Source organism: Centruroides vittatus, unplaced genomic scaffold (genome assembly GCF_030686945.1).
Source record: "Centruroides vittatus isolate TY-2023 unplaced genomic scaffold, ASM3068694v2 contig_628, whole genome shotgun sequence".
NCBI lineage: Eukaryota > Metazoa > Arthropoda > Arachnida > Scorpiones > Buthidae > Centruroides > Centruroides vittatus.
The window spans coordinates 5482687-5503328 of record NW_027122385.1 but is presented as its reverse complement, the minus strand read 5'-3'; the positions used below and the strand labels follow the sequence as shown (position 1 = coordinate 5503328).

At 29.2% G+C, this 20642-nt stretch overlaps 1 protein-coding gene across 1 annotated transcript in view; it reads right to left on the bottom strand.

The window, feature by feature from the left end:
• LOC136979485 (glutamate receptor ionotropic, kainate glr-3-like) overlaps positions 1-20642 on the bottom strand; it is an 89624-nt gene that overhangs the window by 55888 nt on the left and 13094 nt on the right. Inside the window, exon 6 of the mRNA XM_067275493.1 lies at positions 19839-20064. Coding sequence (XP_067131594.1) covers positions 19839-20064 — 226 coding nt within the window. The remainder of the gene's footprint in view (positions 1-19838; positions 20065-20642) is intronic.

Genomic DNA, 20642 nt, shown 5'->3' with positions numbered 1-20642 from the left:
GGCCCGATTAACTGTACACGAACTTTTATGTTGTACAGTACTGATAGTCAGGTTAATTCAATCAACCATTTCCCCTGAAAGGAGTTAGATGTAATACCGGCACGACACTACTGCTCGCAGGAAAGTATGGTGGGCAGAGGCAAGACACGATAATTTGAAATGGAGAGCATATATTTTTAATTAAATACATTAAAAATATGATTAAAAATTGCAGTCTGGTATTGTGACGATGTCACAATGAATAATTGCTCGTTAAGTGTTAGAAATATGAAAAAATTTCGAAAAATTTCACGTTAGTTAGCCAGAAATCCATGGCTAATGCTCAGGAGTTTTATTCACTCAGCAACAGATGGGCTAATCGTGTTTCATTTTTTAGCTTCGCCAATATAGAAATACAAAATCAGTTGCACACACCTAACTGCAAATATGTGAAAGAGGTGAATGTTGAGTTTGTACTTATGTTGTAATAATAAGAATTAAATTGGTTGAAAGTCTGTTTTAGCTTATTATTCTGCCATTGCAAATGTTGGTGATATTGTCAAAATTTCTACGTCCATCAATCAATAAGAATTTCTTATTGAAGAAATAGCTTTGACTACATTTATAACAGACTTTCTGTCACATACTAAATGCATTCAGTATTTTTACTTTTTCAGGTGTTATGTATAACAGGGTGAAAGTATGGCGATGGGTAAAAAAAGTCAAATGTAAAAGTCTTCGAAGGTCTTTTCTTGACCCACGAGGATTTTTACATTTTTGAACTTATGACACATTGATACATCAAGAAATGCGAAAAACTACGAGGATATTTAATGTATGTATGGATGTTAGTGTGTGTGTGTATGTGTGTGTATAAAACAATTTTTTTCATCTTATATAAAGTTTATAACTCCTGTACATTTTGTCGAAAATTTCTGAAATTTCGCAAAGAGGTTTCTTTATTAGGGCAATTGATGCTGTTAAAAGTTGGTGATTAAAGATCAAGAGGGACATAAAGGGGGGTCGCGTGTATCTGTTGTATAGTCAGGATCAACGACGATTTTACTTGTTATTAGAATTTACAAGTTAAAAAATAAAATAAAAACTCATCTCTATTTTCTAAATTAAGCTTTTCGCTATTTTATAATAGTTAAACATACAAAACTTTTAAAATAAATTATAATAAAAAATGGCGCCACCAAATGTGGACAGAAAAGTTAACCAACTAGTTGTAGGATTTTTTTTTATTTCTTTTAGTGATAATTTGTGTTATTACTCCTAATATTCTTATTTTTTAATTCTATCCTTTCATTTTTTGTCGATTCACCTTATGTCATTTATTAAGAATAATGTAATGTCTTTCAATGAATGGCATACGGTGTAATAATTTTATGTGTAGTATAATTTTATTACACCGTGTCTTATATGTAATAATGTTATATATAATATGAATGTTTTTTATTTTTATACGTTTACTTTTTTCATATTTCTTTCTTACGCTATTTACGATACTTTAAATTCAGTAATTAGTGTTTATTTATACGATGAATACAATATGTAAAGTTAAAGAATAAAAATAAATGTATTACATAAATACAAATTTATATATTTATATATTGATGAAATTGAATGAAATTTATATATCTTATGCTCAATGTTAAAAAAATCTTTAATTCGAAAAATATCATATGAGATGATTATCATTTTACTGTTTTTATTACGGAAAATGACAAAAATCTTAATTTTGAAGGTAGGTATGTGTTTTTTACAAAACTGGAAAATCGAATAATATGTAAAGCCGTTATTAAGTCCGATCTTACTAGATATACACACGACCCCCTGTATCTCCATACCCTCTGAACCGTTAATCACAAAACTTAACAGCAACAATCTCCTAATACACAAACCTCTCTGCAAAATTTTAGAAATTTTGGACAGAAGTTACAGGACTTATTAAGTTTTAAATAGGATGAACAAAATAATGTCCCAGCATACATTACCGTCAATATGTACAGAAAAAAATCAAGATTTTTGCATTTTTCGACGTTTCAAGGTGTCCGGAGTCCAAAAATGTGAAAATCTTTAAGGGGGTTATTTTTGACAGGCCGCCATACTTTCCCTCTGTTATACAATATATAACATATCGTAAATGTAATGAGAATAAAAATATGTAAAAAAATATAATTAGAAACAAACTTACTTAAATAAATGAATTAAGTAACAATACTTTAATCCTGGTCGATACAATAATATATATTGTGAAGCACGTTCAATGATATCAGGAAATACGAAGTTGCTTTAATGCAGACATAGAGAGTATAATAAAGTTAGATAAATATATAACGTCGGTAAACATCTAATTTTAGATCAATGTCAGCTCAGTGCATTAATCGATTTGTTGCTGCAAACGGTAATCAATACGTTGTGAAAAGAAATTCAGGTCAACGACAGAATAATTTTGTAAAAATAATGTAACATTCTCGATTCTTACTTTCCATGCTGTTACATATAAAAGATGAAAGGTATGGCATAGTTGTCTGAAATAGTTTAATTTATTGCTAACCCGAATTAATACATATATGCGAGGAGAACAAATGAGGGCAATAAATGAAACTTCGCATGAAAATGTTATCAAAACAAAAGATTTCGATACAAAATTAAAAATTAAATAATTACATTATATGGAAGCGTAATTATTTCTCTTTACTCAAACTAAATCTTATTTTTTTAATAAATAAATAATTATAAGTACTATAATTATAAGTACTATAATAAATAATTATAAGTGTATTATTTTCTGAGAAGAAATTGCATGCAATTGTTTATCGTTAAAGCAATTATTAATATTATAGAAAAGAAAGAATCCAGTAATAGAAATATAATATTACATTAGTCAATGGCTTTATGTCAGACACTGTAATTATAGCAGCAAACAAGTTTATACGAAATGCAATTATTTATTGCGACGACGTCATAATTCCGTGCTGTAATTTTTAATCATATTTTTAATTTATTTAATTTAAAATATACGCTTTCCACCTGAAATTACGTTATACTTTTCTGTTAACAACAGAGTCATCTATTTAATATGTTTCAGAAAAAATATTTAAATCGAAATATTGTGTCTTCGTTTTTTGCATTGGAAGCTGGTATATACTCAGTGGTGATATTCGAAATATTTAACAAAGGGTTCGCTGGCAGAAAATTTTTCCCTGACAATCACCGACAAACGAAATGGAAGTTTTGGCTAGAAATAAATACAATAACTTTTCTTGCGATATATCTAATAATCAGTGGCATATTTGGAACGTAACGAGCCCTGGGCGAAGACCAGATATCAATATTATATTAGTGCTGTCGACCTCTTTTTTTTTTTTTTTTTTTTTTTTTTTTAGACATAGAAATTTTTCACCTCGAATGGCACTACTCATGGTAGACAGATGCCATCATCTCTCGTAATACGATATCCTTTTTATTTCGCTGTCCATAGCCCGACACGTGTTCCACAGCCATCTTATATTATCTCACGCGCGTGAGATTGTGGGATCCCTCTTATGACTGGATCTAGTTTCAAGAACTCTCTTGAATCGATCGCGATTATACCTCGTTTCGGTCGAGATTGAAACGGTCGAGAGAGATCGCACCAAGACATAGTCCCCCACCTTGCTTACAATCTAGATTGAAATGCTCGGTGCGAACGGGGTATAAGGCTCTGGTTTAGTAGTATTACAGAATATAATACGTATATTTTAATATATTTTTTAAAAGAAACAAAACCACTGAGAAATGTTACGTGTGTTTAACAAGGTTCGAAAAACTGAAAATTTTAACGGGTTCGGCCGAACCTGTTCGAACCCGCTGAATATCACCACTGTATATACTTAATGAGGGTCCTGCCCCTAAAAGTTTCACATTCGACTTCCTCTTTTATCTGTAAAACTACATTTTCGAGATTACGGACAGAGAACAGTGGGTATTTATAGGTCTACAATTTTCTTCAAATTGCAGCCCAATAACAGTTACAGTGATTTTTAAAATATAAGTTTCTTATTACATGCACGTTATATACTACCACTTAAATATCGTAAGAAGTATTTAATATTTAATTATCATAACTAAAAAGTTTGTATTGTACAGTTTTACAAAAGTATTCTATTTGTGAAATAGAAAAATATATTAAAATATACCTACACATATTTTAAATATCTAAAATTATAATAAATAATTAAATCATTTATGAATTTTTTATTTTAAATTATTAAATGTAAATACTGAATGTAATTAAAACGCAAAAATCACTTCAAAACTTTAACATGTAATATTTTAATAATTTTAAATATATTTTTAAAATTATAATAATATTTTTACGTTTCCAGACATATTGATAAATTGACAGAAAAAAAATTTAATAGATGGCCTCGTATTGTTTCGTGATGTGATATTTTCATTCTAATGATGTAAACATTAATTATTTTAATGTGCCATTTATATTCTATTGTTACTAATGACAGCAGAATTCCTTGTGTATCTTGTAGTCACGATAGATTTATAAAACGTTTTTTCCAATCTAATTATTTTTCGGTTAGGATCTTTCTTATCGAGTCAAGTAATATAAGATATTTATTTTTTTTTATTAACAAAACATAAAACTGAAACCTGCTGTACAGAAACATATTTGATACATTGCGATTCCGGTTTACACAGGTTTTACCGTATTACTGTAATAGAAATGAATTATTATACATGTCAGTAGCTCTTCGATTAACTGCTTCTCACACCACTTTACATTTTACTGCTTAGTAAACAAACAGGGCTTACACATTGAACATTTTCATTCTTAATAACTACAAATTGTTTACTTTTTATGGTTACTAGCAGTCCCAATTGGCATGTGTTAAATTTTTAATTCATGTATATGCCTGTTCCTTTTATAAATTTGTCAGGAAAATACACTTCTTTATGCTTAAGTGAACGGGAATTGTGATTGTGTTTATACTTCGTCACAATTCTTAGTAAAGCAAACGGACAAGCACTTTACACATTATTATGTGAATGATTTTTTTATTGTTTTACATCAATGTAAAGCGAATAATATTTGCTAATGTATTAAGTGTTAATATACAGACTAAGGATTCATATATTTCTAATCATAACACGTGTGAAGCACTTTACAAACGTGAAATATATTTAGCATAGCGAATTTTTAAATATACCCGGTTTAAACAGTTTTAAACACTATATATTAATAATTCTCAGAAGGCAGTTACTATTTTTTGCACTTTATTTATAACTTCAGTACACATATAGCTAGGTTTGAGAGAATTACAAGGTGTTATTTTATTTAACTTTTTATATCTATATATTTATATTGAGTTAATTATATTTAATTACAGTATTAATTTCGGCTTACTTAAAACAGCATTCTTGCAATTAAGAGATTAATAATAACAGCAATAAACTAAAAATGATAATTTCAAATTCCGTACAAAATACACTGGTAGATATTTTAACTAGGGACTTGCATCATAAAACCCTTGCAGCTTGTACAGGCTTTACAAGTTACAAATTACACGCAAATTGTGTTGAATAACAAAATTGTAACAAGTTATAGGGTATAAGTGTTTTAGAAACTACTACTCGTATGCAAGTTTGACTGCATAAAATAACTTATAATTATTAAAAAGTTACAAGTATTATAAGTTTTCTAACTTCTCCTGTATTTTTTATACGACAGGACTTAGGGGTATATTAGCACAACACTCTGAATTGCAAAACGGTTCTGATTTGCGGAATACTTCCAGATCAGATTTTTAAAACTTCGGATTATCTTTCCAGAAAGTGCCAAATTATCTAGAATTCCAAATTGTAGGGTGCTGGATTAACAAAGTTCTCCTGTATACATAACTATAACTATCTATTTACTTGTTGTATTATGGTTTTTACATTCCTAGCTGTTATAAACAACGAAGAAAAAAAATGGCAATCGGACAAATATGATTCCCACAAGATTTTTACATTTTTGGACTTAGGACACCTTGATACGTCGAAAAATAGAAAAAGATTCGTGAACTTTTTCAGTATGGATGTTTGTGTGTGTAAGAGGCACGATTTTTTCTCCCTCATTGAAGCTTAATTACTCTTGTAACTTTTGTCCAGAATTTCTGAAATTCTGCGGAGAGCTGTGCGTGTTTAGTGTAGTGATGCTGTAATATTTTGATGATTAAAGGTAGAGGGATAAACGTGGTCGCGTGTACCTCCAGTAAAGTTTGACTTGAGAATTTTACTCGTTATTAGTAGGCTATTTATAAATTTTTATGAAACCTATCTAAACCCAGAACATTAGACTTTTTGCCATTTTATAATAGTTAAAAATCTAAAGATTTTAAAAATAAATCTAAAATCTAAAAATAGATTTTTAGATGTTAAATAGATGGCGCCACTAAATGTCACCGTAAAATTTAAGCAACTTTTTGCTGGAGTTTTTAAATTTAATTTTTTTTAACGCTGTAATGCTTAAATTCACAATCAGTATTTGAAGGAATAACTTTGAGCTGAGATTATAAGATTATTTAAATTATTACTTTCATTTTACTTCAATTGTTGAACGTTGCAATTGTTTCCGTATTACTTTTGTATAAACTATTTAAACAATTATAGCCATGCAGAATAGAACATATCCGATGAGAAGTAACACTAAGGGACTGATCAGGATATCAACTATTAAAGGTTCGAGTTCCGATGTTGTAAATAATACCGAAGATTCAGCATTATCTTTCTTCTCAATAATTCCAGATTCGCATAAATGAATTACTCTGTAAATGCGGGTATCATTAAATAGTAAATAAATATGTTTTAGTTATATGAAAAGTGTTTTTACGGTTTACTCATTTTCTCTTTGAATGGAAATTCTTTCCTAGCGGCATAAGCTACAACAAAGGTTACAATTGAATCTGTATAAATGAATAATACAGTTCATTTCTCATTTTCGATTGCTTTAATTATTTCATAAAGACAGCCTATAAAGGCAAAACATTCTCTCTTCACTCGTTCTATTGCCTTTGATTCATCGTAAAAGTTGCTATTGTTATATGCTCTCTTATGATTTTAATATTGTCAGAGTTTGAGTCCTTGAAAAAAATTATATTTTAGTTTAAAGTAAATATATGAGCATTAAACATTTAAAAATGATATTTCGCATCGAGTTTCTGGAAGAAATTTAAAAAAATCATATAATTCGAGAAAAAAATTAATTAAATAGAATAAGTTTTATTCTAATTCTAAACCTGTTTAAAAACAGCCAATAATAATAATTTACAAACAGCATTTCCACGGAAATATTATCGCAATTGTAAATTTCTGATTAAATAATCAACATATGGCCAGTTCTGTGATGAAAACCATTGTTCTTATGATTATTCCAAGAGAAGAAGTTTTTCTTAATATTAATTAAATATTATTTTAAATTTGAATATCCAAATGCCCATTTACATCAATACTTAAACTCAATGCAAAATAACCAAATAATATAATTGGATCATGCAAATGATATAAAAAAACATTGTATTAACTATAATTTGATTTCATATGCCTTTTCGTCCTAAAATACCGCATAGATATTTACTATTTTGCACAGCAAAAGCCAACTCATCAAAAGTTCTTGGAGCAGATATGCCTATAAGATACGTCATGAAAGACATTAAACTTACACTATAACTGGATATTAAAATAAGAACGGTTATCAATCATATTCCTATTAATGATCTTGATCGGATTTTTTTAAATGCATCAAGAGATATTCCTAAATTTATGTTAATATATATAGTAAAATGTATTAATACTTTAATCGAAAATTAAATAAAACGCAATACCTTCATAAAAAATAGTGTATATTAAATTCCAAAATATTTTATTTCTAGTCTAAGATGTATCACTCTCCTGCGAAATTAACTCCTTTTTTAATATCAGGTGTAAAGTAAAACCAGGAATTATTATGGTAAAACGTAAAGAGATCCATATCTAGATGTAATAAAGAAGTTAATTAATTATATAGAAAATATATATTAATTTTGTAAACGTAGTTATATACTTGCAAGGAGAATGTACTCAGCATGGCGTTCCAATTTGGAATTTTTTGTCGAGCTTTAATTCCGAAAATGGATGGTATAAATAACAGGATTGTAGAAATATTCATTGCATCAAACCGATCAGGATTGATGAATAGAAGAACAAACCAAATGTCTGCTTCCTAACACAGAAAAAAAGCAATTTAGGTATAATTAGTGCATATCTTAATCTTCCTACATCAGCTTAGAAATGGAACTCTTTAAATTCAAAATAATTGAATATATTGAGGTGAACGTTTCAACATGGTATCTAAATTCTTATACAGTAGTGCCTCATATAACGTACTTAATCCGTTCCAGGTGCACGTCCGTTAAGTGAAACGTCCGTTATACGAAACGCATTTTTCCATAGAAACACATGTTAAAACATCTAATTCGTTCCGCAGCATAAAATAACCGTACTATATCATTAAAAAATGAAAATGGGGTGTGTTCTTTTATTCCTCCGCGTAACTCTGCGCGAGCGACATCCGTTTAAAAATTCCTGCGGAACGCGTTCCTAAATTCCGGCGGGAGTGCGCGCCGTCGAACGGCAAAAACGGCCGCTTGTAGCAGTAGTTTACGGTGGAAAGCAACATGGCGTCCTCCATGGCTCAGATAGTTTCGTTTCCAGGTCCATTATGTGGTTTTATGAATGAGAATTTAGAAATTGCGAAAGCGCGAGTTAGCGCACGTGGTGATGTAAGTGTCTTTACGAATTTTTTTTCGAGGCTATTTCGAATGCTCTTTCAACAAATAATCCATTTTATGGTTAAATTTTACAATTGGGACCCTTCTTTTGCCTTTTAAAGCTCATATTTTAGAATTATAGATTCCTCCATTACGACACTATCGATAGTGCGGGCGCCGCTATCTTTCTTTCTTTCACCGTCGTTCCTAAATGCCTACAAACAGCAGCGCACTCCCGTAGTAGCGGAGACGCAGAGCGACCGCTATTAAAGAACGCACCCATGGAGCAGTCACCAATTATGCCGGAAAGTCCGTTGTTCGCAGCAAGTCCGTTGCTCGAGTCACGTAACGGGCAAACAGAAAGTCCGTTGTTCGCAGCGTCCGTTATTCGAGGCGTACGTTATACGTGGCACCACTGTATTTAACTTTTAATGTAGAAATATGTCCCTGTTTTTTACATGTTTTTAATGTTTTGTAGGGTTGGGTGTAGTTTAGGCACTCTAATATTTGAAAGAAATAGTTAACTCACTATTTATATCTTCGCCTAACATTCTATTCACGTAAGACACAAATAAGCAAAAAAAAGGCTATTTCCGAATTGAAGTAATATCTTTTTAATCCAAGAAGACTGATTGTTTTTTATCTTCGAGGCATCATAATCATAAATTTCAAATGTATGTAATAAACAAGCAATTATTTATTGTGACGTCACAATTCCGAGATGTGTTTTAATCATATTTATAATTAATTTCATTTAAAGTATACGCTTTCCACCTGAAATTACTAGTGGCTTGACCTTGTACAGGATCCTTTTCCGTCGGTAATTGAGTCGTACCAATCATCTAACACCTTTCAGAGGACAGTATTTGAATTGAAATAACGTGACTTTCGGTTTGCATTGGGAGTTCGTATATAGTTAATAGTTGTTTAGTATTTATGCCAATTCTATGTACTTACTGTCCATATATTTAAATCAATTTCCGTTCTTTTTATCGTAGACATTTCGCAAAACGTTTTTCAAATTCTTTATGGAAAACAAGTAATAATAAGGCACTTAACAATAGACCACGTGATATGCATCCTATAGTTAAATTTTTCACAAATCCAAACTGAACATTTCGAAACATCCCTTCAAATTTAAAGTGTTGTTTTTTCAAACGCAAAATAATAAACATTTATATTCAAAAGTTAAAAAATTATCATTAACAATACAAAAATAAACGAAAAACAAATAATTAGACCTTTTTTACAAGATCATTATTCTCGATGGTCATTTTTTTTATATCTGTTCCTTAGTGTCTTAATCATACAGTTGATAAAGTCAAATTGATTTAATAAGTAAGAACTAGTACAAGAAAACAAATTTTCCTTAATTTCGCATCACCTGTGAATACGTCATTCCATCCAAGACACAATGCATATTCACCGAAAAGAGGTATCGTTTGCCAGAGTAAAAAATAAAAGCACTTTGCCAGAGTATAAATTGAACAAATCAAATGGAATACATCAAAATGTAAACTTTTTTGAATTTCAGATATCGAAGTCCTCTGTTGCGCTATTTACAGGAACTTACAGAATGCATCTAGGTTAGGAATCTATACCAAATATCAGGGATGTGGTCCAGCAGAGTGCAAGAAAACAGTTTATACAATTTTTCTCTACAATGTTTGAATCCACGTTGCTTCAGTGTGTGAATCTACGGAACGTAGCTGAATGGAAACTTTAATAAAAATTGCTAGTTATATAAGTTAAGGTTTCTCATAAATTAAATTTTTCATTAGTATTGTTTTAATGAAAGCATATTTAAATTTTAACTTTAATTTGTACATGATATATGCTTTGTTGACATAAGTATGTTCCCGTATAATAAATTTACAATTAAACGCATTTATCTGTTTACTAGAATAAATAATTTTTACCTAATTATTAATTATCTAATTGTGTTTTTACATTACATCAAGATCGCACGTAACGTAAACAATTTTAGAAAATATTTTTAAAATATTCCATAGGAATTAATTAGTTTTCAAGAAATCTAGAAATATGGTGAATATTCTACCCATATTATAAGAATATAGTCATACAATGGTTTTTGAAAGTATCTCTCGGAATTGTGCATCACTTTGCATTGAAAGTATTTATTCTAGAAACAATTAATCTGCAGTAAAAGTTACAACCTAAACGTAGTTTAGGTTTAGGCAGATCATGATATATGTTTTTCAGTAGTGGAGAATATAGATATATAGTACATATTTAGTAATTAAATTTAGTTTCACTGGCAGAATTCTTGGAAATTCAACAAACTAATGCATTTTATATAAAATGTATTTTTAAAGGTATCTATGAGATTAAATTCTGTTACTTATGCATGAGTATAAAAAACCGTTTAGAACCATCGCGTATGGATTAAATAAAGGGAAGAATATAAGTCTCGTAGCTGCTTTGGCTCCAATAGAAATTGTGAAACATAAGGCTGTGAAAGGCACTTGCAACTCTAAATTATTTGAATTTTCTACATGAACATTGCTCCGATGTAAAGAACATAACGCAGGGATAAGAGACAACGTAAAGTGTGGTCAATCTTCATTGTTACATCATATTCTATGTGACATAGTACCCCATAAATTACAAACACTTAAACCGTAGACATTTTATATTTTTGTCATTAACATTGCCGTAAATATTTTTGGTTATCTTTTCTAAAGGCAATAAGCTGAATTTAATAAAGGTAATATTAATACTACTAGCAGATGAGCTCGGAGTTGCTCGGGCAAGAAGTAACGATAACGAAGATTAAGATTGGTAGAATTGGAAGATTAAGATTGATTTTACCCATTTTCACCGAGTGCAGAAATTAGCTTTCGCCTCTTCCGAGGATCATTCAAGGATTTTCACTGGGTCTAAAAATATGTTCGATATTCTGCAAAAACACAAGAATACGGATCCAAAATCGTGCAGTAAAAACCGAGTTCTTGAGGATAACACTTAACCCTTTTCTTCTTTTCCTTGTGGGAAAATTTCGAAAAATCTCTTTTTAGTGTGCATTCTCATAACATCCCCTAAACGTGTACCAAATTTCAACTTTCAATTCCTAAGCGTTTGGGCTATGCGCTTATTACTATTATTATTATCAACCCATCTCTATTATACATATAGATTATCAATTGTTTTCACGTTGACAGTCATTGGAACATATATATTTGTAAACAAGCACTCACTGCATTTTACAAAAAATAGATATTAGCTATTATTATCATTTTAAAACATTAAAAAGAGCAATATTTATGTTATAGTTTGAAGCGATACTGCGACAGAAAGAACCCTTCCTCTTTCAATCAACATTTCTTTTGTGACAAATATTCGCGGGTGTGTACTTCACGAATTACACTGCTTCGGGTTGATATAGTTCGTTTGTTAATGCAGCTGTTTATTCGAATTTATTTTGTTACTAAAGCGTCCGACCAATACTACCGTTTACAATACTCCATATCTGAGACAGTTCTTATACTCCGTCACTTAATTTAAAAAAAAAGAGTGATAAGGTTTATATAAGATGAGAAAATTCACTGATTATATTTATAGGAAAATCTATACACATTTACGAAGATATTAAAAATAAGTAACTAAAAAGTCACTGAAATTTATATTTATGCCAACAGATGGCGAAATAATACACTGGTAGCTGCGTAGATACTGCTGTAGATACTTTTAACCTCTTTCTTCCTTTTCCACTATAATTAAAACTTTTTTTCGTCAACCCATCCCTTATCTTTATTGAAAAGTATTATCTATTTGAATTTAAAAAATTGGTGGTTTTCGATTTCTTTTCAATTTTTCAAAATTGGTTCCTGAATGGCATCTTTCCTGGATAGCCAGGTTTACAGGGAACCACAGGGGCAACGGGTGGCTTCTTTGCATGCGTTGTCATCGTGTTGGAAAGCTGCCATTCGTCAAACATAATTTTAAAACGAAAAAAAAACATTACAAAACATAAAATGAAAATAAATTCATTGACATAAAGACATATTTTAAATTATTACAAGTAATAAAAAAAATGTAAAATAATTATAAAATACAATGTTATAAAATAAACATGAATGTACTGTGTGTATGTACTAAATATTAAAAAACAATAATAAAATACATCTCTAAAAATTTTAGTATAAATATTTAATTATTTTATTTTGTATTATCTAGAAACTTATTATTTTTCATATAACACAAAACTGGCAAGGAGACACATGACACCTGCTGGAGTACAGATACACAGCTGCATGACCTTGAGAACAGCTGATTGTAAGCTTTGGCAGGTTGTTCCAAACAAGGACAGGGGAACGACATAACCAGACAGACCACCCCCTGAAAAATTTCTGGGGATTTTTCAACCTGTCCGGATTCGAACCTGGGTCCCCAAGGTTGCAGGCTGCTAACCTTGACCACTCAGCAATCTGGCCATTTATCTGAACTAGTTACTGTAAATACTCGAATGTATTTCGTTATTTTGTAATAATTTTTATATTAATTTCATTTTATTTCTTATATAATATGCTAAGCTTAATCTCACTTTATTTTTTTGTGCTTCACAGAAAAACTTCCACAAAAAATTTTTAAAAATTTTAATACACCAATTTATGAAATGCATTTCTAAAAATGTTAGAATAATACTTTATTTCCTTTATTAGGTATTATTTAGAAACGAATTATCTTTCTTATAACAAAAAATCTCAACGGATCATGTGACACGCAATTTCGTGTACTGAGCTTAATGTCTTTGAGAACAGCTGTTTGATAACGTTGGTGGGTTATTCCCATCAAAACTTCAGGGAAAGACTGGTGACTAAACAGGTGTCGAACAGTTACCGTAAAAACTCAAATATGTCACGAAATTTTCGATATACTCTTTCAATAGATGGGGACCACAAAAATATTCCAAAATATAAACTTATATTGGGTGTATAATTTCAAAATTTGCTGATGTCATAAACAACATCCAATAGAATATAAAATAAGCTTTGCCTGACTAATCTTTTCCACAGCGAGAATAGAAACGATTTTTGAAAATTGACCTAAGAATAATAAATAAAATAAAATATGGGCTAAACCTTGATATACCCCATTGCCACCTCAAATTCTAATTTTTTTTTTTTTTTTGCAACACTTTAAATCTATCCTGTTCTAACAGATGGTTTAACACTTTCATACCTCTCCACAACTAAATGTAAATAATTCTGATTAATCCTTTTTCTTTCTGATTCTGAGTTTTCGAAAATATCGGACATCCTATATTAATAATGTATATACAGACCTAATTCATGCCCAACTATAAATTTTTTCAATTATTCTTAATCTTAACAAAACTCCCAAAAATTTTTAACATCTCTCTTTTTATTCAGGAATATCTTACAAACCGATAAGCGTTTCGTGCATACGCCCTTTTAACGCTCTTCTTGGCTTCTCTTGTAATTTACCATTATATAAAAAGTTTGTAAAATAAAAAAATCTACGTTCATATTCTGTTATGTAGTCGAGGGAAGAGGAGCGTATGCAAGAAACCTAATGGTGTGTAAGTGATTCCTAAATAAAAGTAGTGATGTAGTGCCTAGTGTCTACCTATGCACCCAGTCGTGAAGTAGAGACTAGTGATACTATTTGAATATAAAATGTGCGATAAACGAATAAATGTTTCGCCAATATTAATTCATAGAAAACGTATTTATCTTTTAGATATACGATTAATTTGTTTCTATTCAAAGATTTTCTTCATACAACTTGGAAGTTCAATTAAAGTTAATGTTTAAAGTAAAGTATGAGTGAAATGTAGTTGTTTAGTTATAATCTTAATCCACTAATTATTTACTTTACTATTTTAATTATATGAAATTTCTAAGCGTATGGGTATCATCAACATATATATTTTCTTTCCTGAAGTTTCTCCTTAACCAATGATTATTGCTGAAGTCTTCTTACCTTCAATAAATGAGTCCATGATTAAATTAAATTTTTAAATTAATAGAAGTAATTTATATTCTATATTTTATTTAACAGCCATATTTATGAATTTCAGTTATTGACATACACTTTAGCAATTAATGGAAACCACTTAAAGTGTATAATAATGTTTTACATGCATATTCAATTATAAAGCTTTACGTGTTATTTTGTAAATTGTAATGGAATATAGTATGAAGTATAGAAATTTTCGGTAAAAAGGAAATTAATTCACAAGGATTGAATTTAAAATAAGAATATCAATTCCTTTCATAAATATTTTTGAATTGGATATAAACGAATAACTAGAACTTATTAAGTCCATACAATTTTTAAATGTGTGTTGCTAATAAACCTATTCTAACAAACAATTTATTAATTATTCTTTTCCTTAAATATAAATCATGGTAGAAAGTAGGTTATCACGTGTCTTTCGATGTGATGTCAGAGGCAATTTGTATTGTCACGTGATTGTTTTCTACACATGACTGACAATGTCGCAGTTTGTAATATCACCCGGGAAGAAGTTCTACAAAAATAACTAGAATCTACATTTTTCTAAAATTATTTACGTTTTTGTTTCTGTGTAAAAGTAGAGAAGGTTGAGCTGCGGAAAATGCCGATTTTCGATATTTCCTTGTCACTGAAACTCGATTTAGACTGAAAAATGCTGAGGGAACTTTGACTTTTGATCGTATTTTAGACAATAATGTTTTCTCTCACAAAATCTAACAATATTAGCGAATATATTGCGAAGTTTCTTCCTGGGTAAAACGTTTCAAATTCCGGTTTTATTAAAAATTTTGTCAGTTATTCGAGCGTCAAGGTCAAGGTTTGATGTGTAAGGACTCGTGTAAACTCAATTCTTTCTTGTTGGGAGGTGTTTTGTTTAAAAATAGCTTATATTAACTTTTAAATTTAAAAAATAATGTACGTTTATAAAATTTCATATAATTTAAAAGTAAACCACTGCATTTTTCATAGAAGGCTTATAGTTAATTTGCTTCTTTTTTGGTGTGAATTTTATTTATTATGGCCGCGTACGCCCTTAAGTCACATCAGACTAACATAATGTATCTTTTACAAAAATAAATTATAAAATTGTTTTATAAGTTTTCAAGCTATAAACCATAAATGAATAATGTAAAATTTAAAAATGAAATTTTTCCTGTTCACTTATTTGTGATAATTTTACTCTAAAACCAGAATTCGATTTGAATTAAATTAATTTTATTGAATTTCCAACAAATTTTAACATATCACATTTGGATAGTATACAGTTAATATTATAAGTTGTATAACCGTTCCCAACATAGAATGCTCTCTAAAATATATAATAATTGATTTTGCGTGTTAAAGGTTTTATAAGCAACATATCAAGCAAGAGAATAGAAGTTTGTTAAGATATTTTTTAAGAATAATTTCTATAGAATATTAGAGTTAATTAACATTTACTATCTCTTGTTTGTCTACAGAATAATCCATCAGTGGCAAATAGATTAAACCACTAAACATAGGATAAGAGTTGCACTTCAGCAACAGCTGGCCACATGCAGTTTTTCTGAGTTTTTTTCACATTCTCAACTTTTATATACAGACTAGCCTTTTATACAAACTCCTTTTGAAAGGTATTCCCTCTTCATACACATAGAGATATGTGCTCAGCAAAATTGGAAATTTATAAAAGAATGTAAGCTTAGTATAATTATAAATGTAACGATAAAACATTAATGTTTGAAGTAATTCGTGCAGGTGACTGAACAAGTCTTCGTGCCACGGGGTCGTTTCAGTGAAATCGAGAACAAAACAGACAATATTATAACCGGTATAATACTGTGTATAATTTTTCAGATATTGATATTTTCTTATTTTTACTTAAAATAATTTAAATTATTTTCTTTTTAATAGTTTTTCAACAAGCAAGATTATAACAGAGATAGAGTATCCACATAGCAATAATATTAAGGCGCTGTAAATATCTTCGATACTAAGTGGATGATATGTTTTTTTGTTGCTGTTTCCCTTCGCAGGAATATCGTCTCTTTTCAATTTTTCGTATACACCATTATCTACTAATCTTCTAATTCTACATGGAAACAAAAATTAAAATTCAATTTAATTATCTGCTATATTATTTACCATTTGTCAAAATGTTTTTAATAAGTTATTTTTTAAATCGTTAAAACTTATATTTAATTTTGGTAGAAAATTTATGAAAGTTTATTGTCCTTACATAGCGATAAACATACATTTAAGAAAATAATTGTTAATGGCTGTCATTTAAGTAATGTTCTAATACAAAATGATTTTAAAGATTGGTAATAATCTGTTCTTCAAAAACAGTTTTAAAAGATACAGAAAATAAGATTGTTACACAATTTTTAATTTGTATTAAAAATGAAAAATTCCTTTAATTACAGTAGAACTTTGACTAACGGATGTACACTTTTCTTCTATTTTATAAGCATTTAGTCTTAATGTTCTGTCGAAATGTGTTAAACACTTTCAGGTAGAAATAAATCTAATTGAACGTTAATCTGAACAGGAAAAAATGCACAAGTAAAAGTTTGTAAAAAGAAAAAAAAATAAAGTTAAACCTACTTTTTACATTAAAAGGTAGTTTTAATGTAATATAATGAAAAACAACGTGACAAATTTGGGAAAATAAATAAACGGTTGAAGCAGACGGCTTACTGTTTTCTTTGTTCCAATCCACACAATAAGTTTAAGTCTTGACTTTGAAAAAACACCCAAGTAGACGTATTTAATACAAGACAACATTAAGGACAAAAAGCTATCTCTACAATAACTAGCAACGTTTGTGTAAAGCAGAATTCGCAAATGTCAAATATAAATGACGTTCGGTATTATATATATTCTATAGTAATTTTAAATCAATAATTCGTCCGTTTACAAATACAAGAAGGTGCAGACCAGTGGACGATTGTATGAAACAACTCAATACTGGTTTTTAGTGATGGTGCATGCATGACCAACAGGCAAGCCACGAGCATTATTCTGCATTATTTTTAGCTGTTTAAATATCGGAATAATGAACAGTTCACTTATAGAAAGTCCTTTTTAGAACTATCCCTTTGTCAGATCGCTCATATATTCCGTTGTCATAAGCCATCACTTTAATCAACTTTAGAAATAAAACTTTCTTTTTATGATATTAATTACGAATAGCTTCAAGAGAAAAACTCTACAAACTGATTTTATATTTATCTGTGAAAACCCACTTTAGCTAATTATCATGTACAATGAAGTGACGAAATATAAACTGTTTCAAAAAGGCATGTAAGATATTATTGTTTCGTAATGAACATTTTCATAAAACCTTATAAGTAAGAAATATCTGTACGTGGATGTCGTAGTTATTAAAGTTATTTTCACTTTTTTTATTGTTACATACAACGGAGAAAAAAATATGGCAATTGTTCGAAAAACCTTAAGGGGATATTAGTCTACCGCATAGATATTACTGGCAGTATGTGTAGCACGATTTTGTGCACCCTCTTTAAAACTAAATAACTCTTGTGTTTTGTATCGAAAATTTCCCGAAATTTTACAGGGAAGTTTGCTCATTTGGAAAATTGATGCTGTTAAATTTCAGTAGTGAAAATTCTATAAAGATGAAGATATAAAAGAGATCGTCAGTATTTCTATTACGGTTAGATTTTATAAAGATTTTACTAGTCATTAGCATTTTCAATTTATTTAAAACCCATCTATACTGTCGAAACTACTGTAAAATTTGACATTTTATGATTATTAAAAATATATAAATTTTTAAATAAAATATCATAAGAGATTGCGCTATTGAATAATGCCGAAAAAGATTAACAAATGGTTGCTGGACTTTTAAACTGAATATTAATCGGTAAGCACCCTAAGACATACTACTCAGAAGGAAGATAACGAATGTAATTCTAATGATTTCTGTTTGAGCATTTTGAATGTTTTTTTATATTAAATTTTTAAAATTATTTATCATATACTGAAAATACTGTTTGGCATACAATCGTGTTTCCTGCCACGTCAATCTGAGATTCATCTACTACATGTGCTTGTATTTTTTCGGCATTTAGCGTTATTAAGTGATGTAAAAGTAAATAAAAAATTAATTTTGCACCACTGCTAACTGATATTTAATAAATAGTAATTTTCTTAACTGTTTAAAATGAATTGATACATTTTTTCCTGTTTTTCTCTGAATAGAATGTCACGATTTTGTGAGCAAACATAAAATTTTTTGAATTTTTTCACATTGCTTCTAAACAGGCACCCAATAATATTAATATTATTTGAGGCCTGTCCAGAAGCAATTTAAACAATTTATTAATATCCATTAATAAAAAAGAATAAAATGGATAAGAAAGATGTAAACCGATGATTTCTATTCTATCTCGCAAATCTTTAGTTGCATTGAAATAATTAATATATCAAATTTTAATTACTTACAAGCAATGATGTATGAGGTAATAATATATTCTATAAAAAAATTAGTGTCCAAAAATAAGTAGTGAAATATTAAACATAAAAGTTTACATTTAACTGATCGAAACATTTTAATGATATAAAAGTATCTACTCACATTTTATTAAATTGTTTTTCAAATTTAAAATTTTTCTTCATAGGATATACTAGTGTATAAGATAAAAACGATTCCTTTGAAATTTCTAATGATCCTTTCTGCTCAATTGATAATGAATTTACAATACTCGTAGATGTAATGTATGCATGTTTATGTTGTAAACTATATTCAATTCCTTTGTTTACAGTGGGGAAGCTCTTATCTGGATTATTTCTTATGTAATTACCTAAAATGCTGACCATACCTTTGGGGGCATCCTATAATAGATAAAAACATGTTCCATTAGCCTGATATTAAATAATTATATCTTTTAAACAAAACATTTCTGGCTTCTTTTCATTATATGGTCATATTGCATAATAGAATAAAATTATACACGATACTCCAATTTGCTATCGAAATGATGTATCTTACATATGTGAATCAACGTATGTAAACTTTTAAATATAAAATATATGTCAAAATATATTGAATTAATATACCATTATCATTTTCTTCATAGCCGAAAACGATAAAGACCCACAAGAATATTCATGATTTTTAACTGCATTTGAAAGTTCTTCAATTGTTCTCGGTACTTTTTCATAAGCGGGATAGGCCATGTAGGAAAAGAGAACACCACTGTATGCTGATATAAGTACAGTTGTCACCAGAAGCCAAATTCCAATAATAATTCTCGAAGAAGTGCTTTTATCTTGATTTATTTCACTTCCTAGAAAAAATTAATATGAAGAATTCTATAAAAAAACAATATAAAAGATATGAAAAGTTCAATGATGCACCTTTTGTATTTTCTGTAAGTTCTTATAATTTGATCATTATATATTCGTCGTACATTTGTGTCAGTGTAAGATAGTGATTTAGTTAACACTAAATAAGTTTTAACTCACATAAGACACATTGCAGTCTTTAGAAAAATTTAAGTTGGATACTGTATTTGATAACACTTGCGGACGGAATGAAGTATCGATTAAAATGTATTTTAAAGGTATACGAAAAAAACGCCGATATTAGGGTCGTATGCTTGACAACTTCACAATTGGATTTTGTCTGTTTGCAGTGATTTGAAAGTGTGCAAAAGAACCTGCCACTACAAATTCATATAACAATTTACGTTTACATTCCTGTTAACATTTACTGAAGGACTACTTTAAGGATCTAGCAATAATTTATTTCTTCTTTCATTTTCCTATCTACTCCAATCCATTTTACAAAGTAAAATTTTCCGATTTCATTATTCACGTTTGTGATTTTTACATTTTAATTAACATATTTGTTAATGTTGT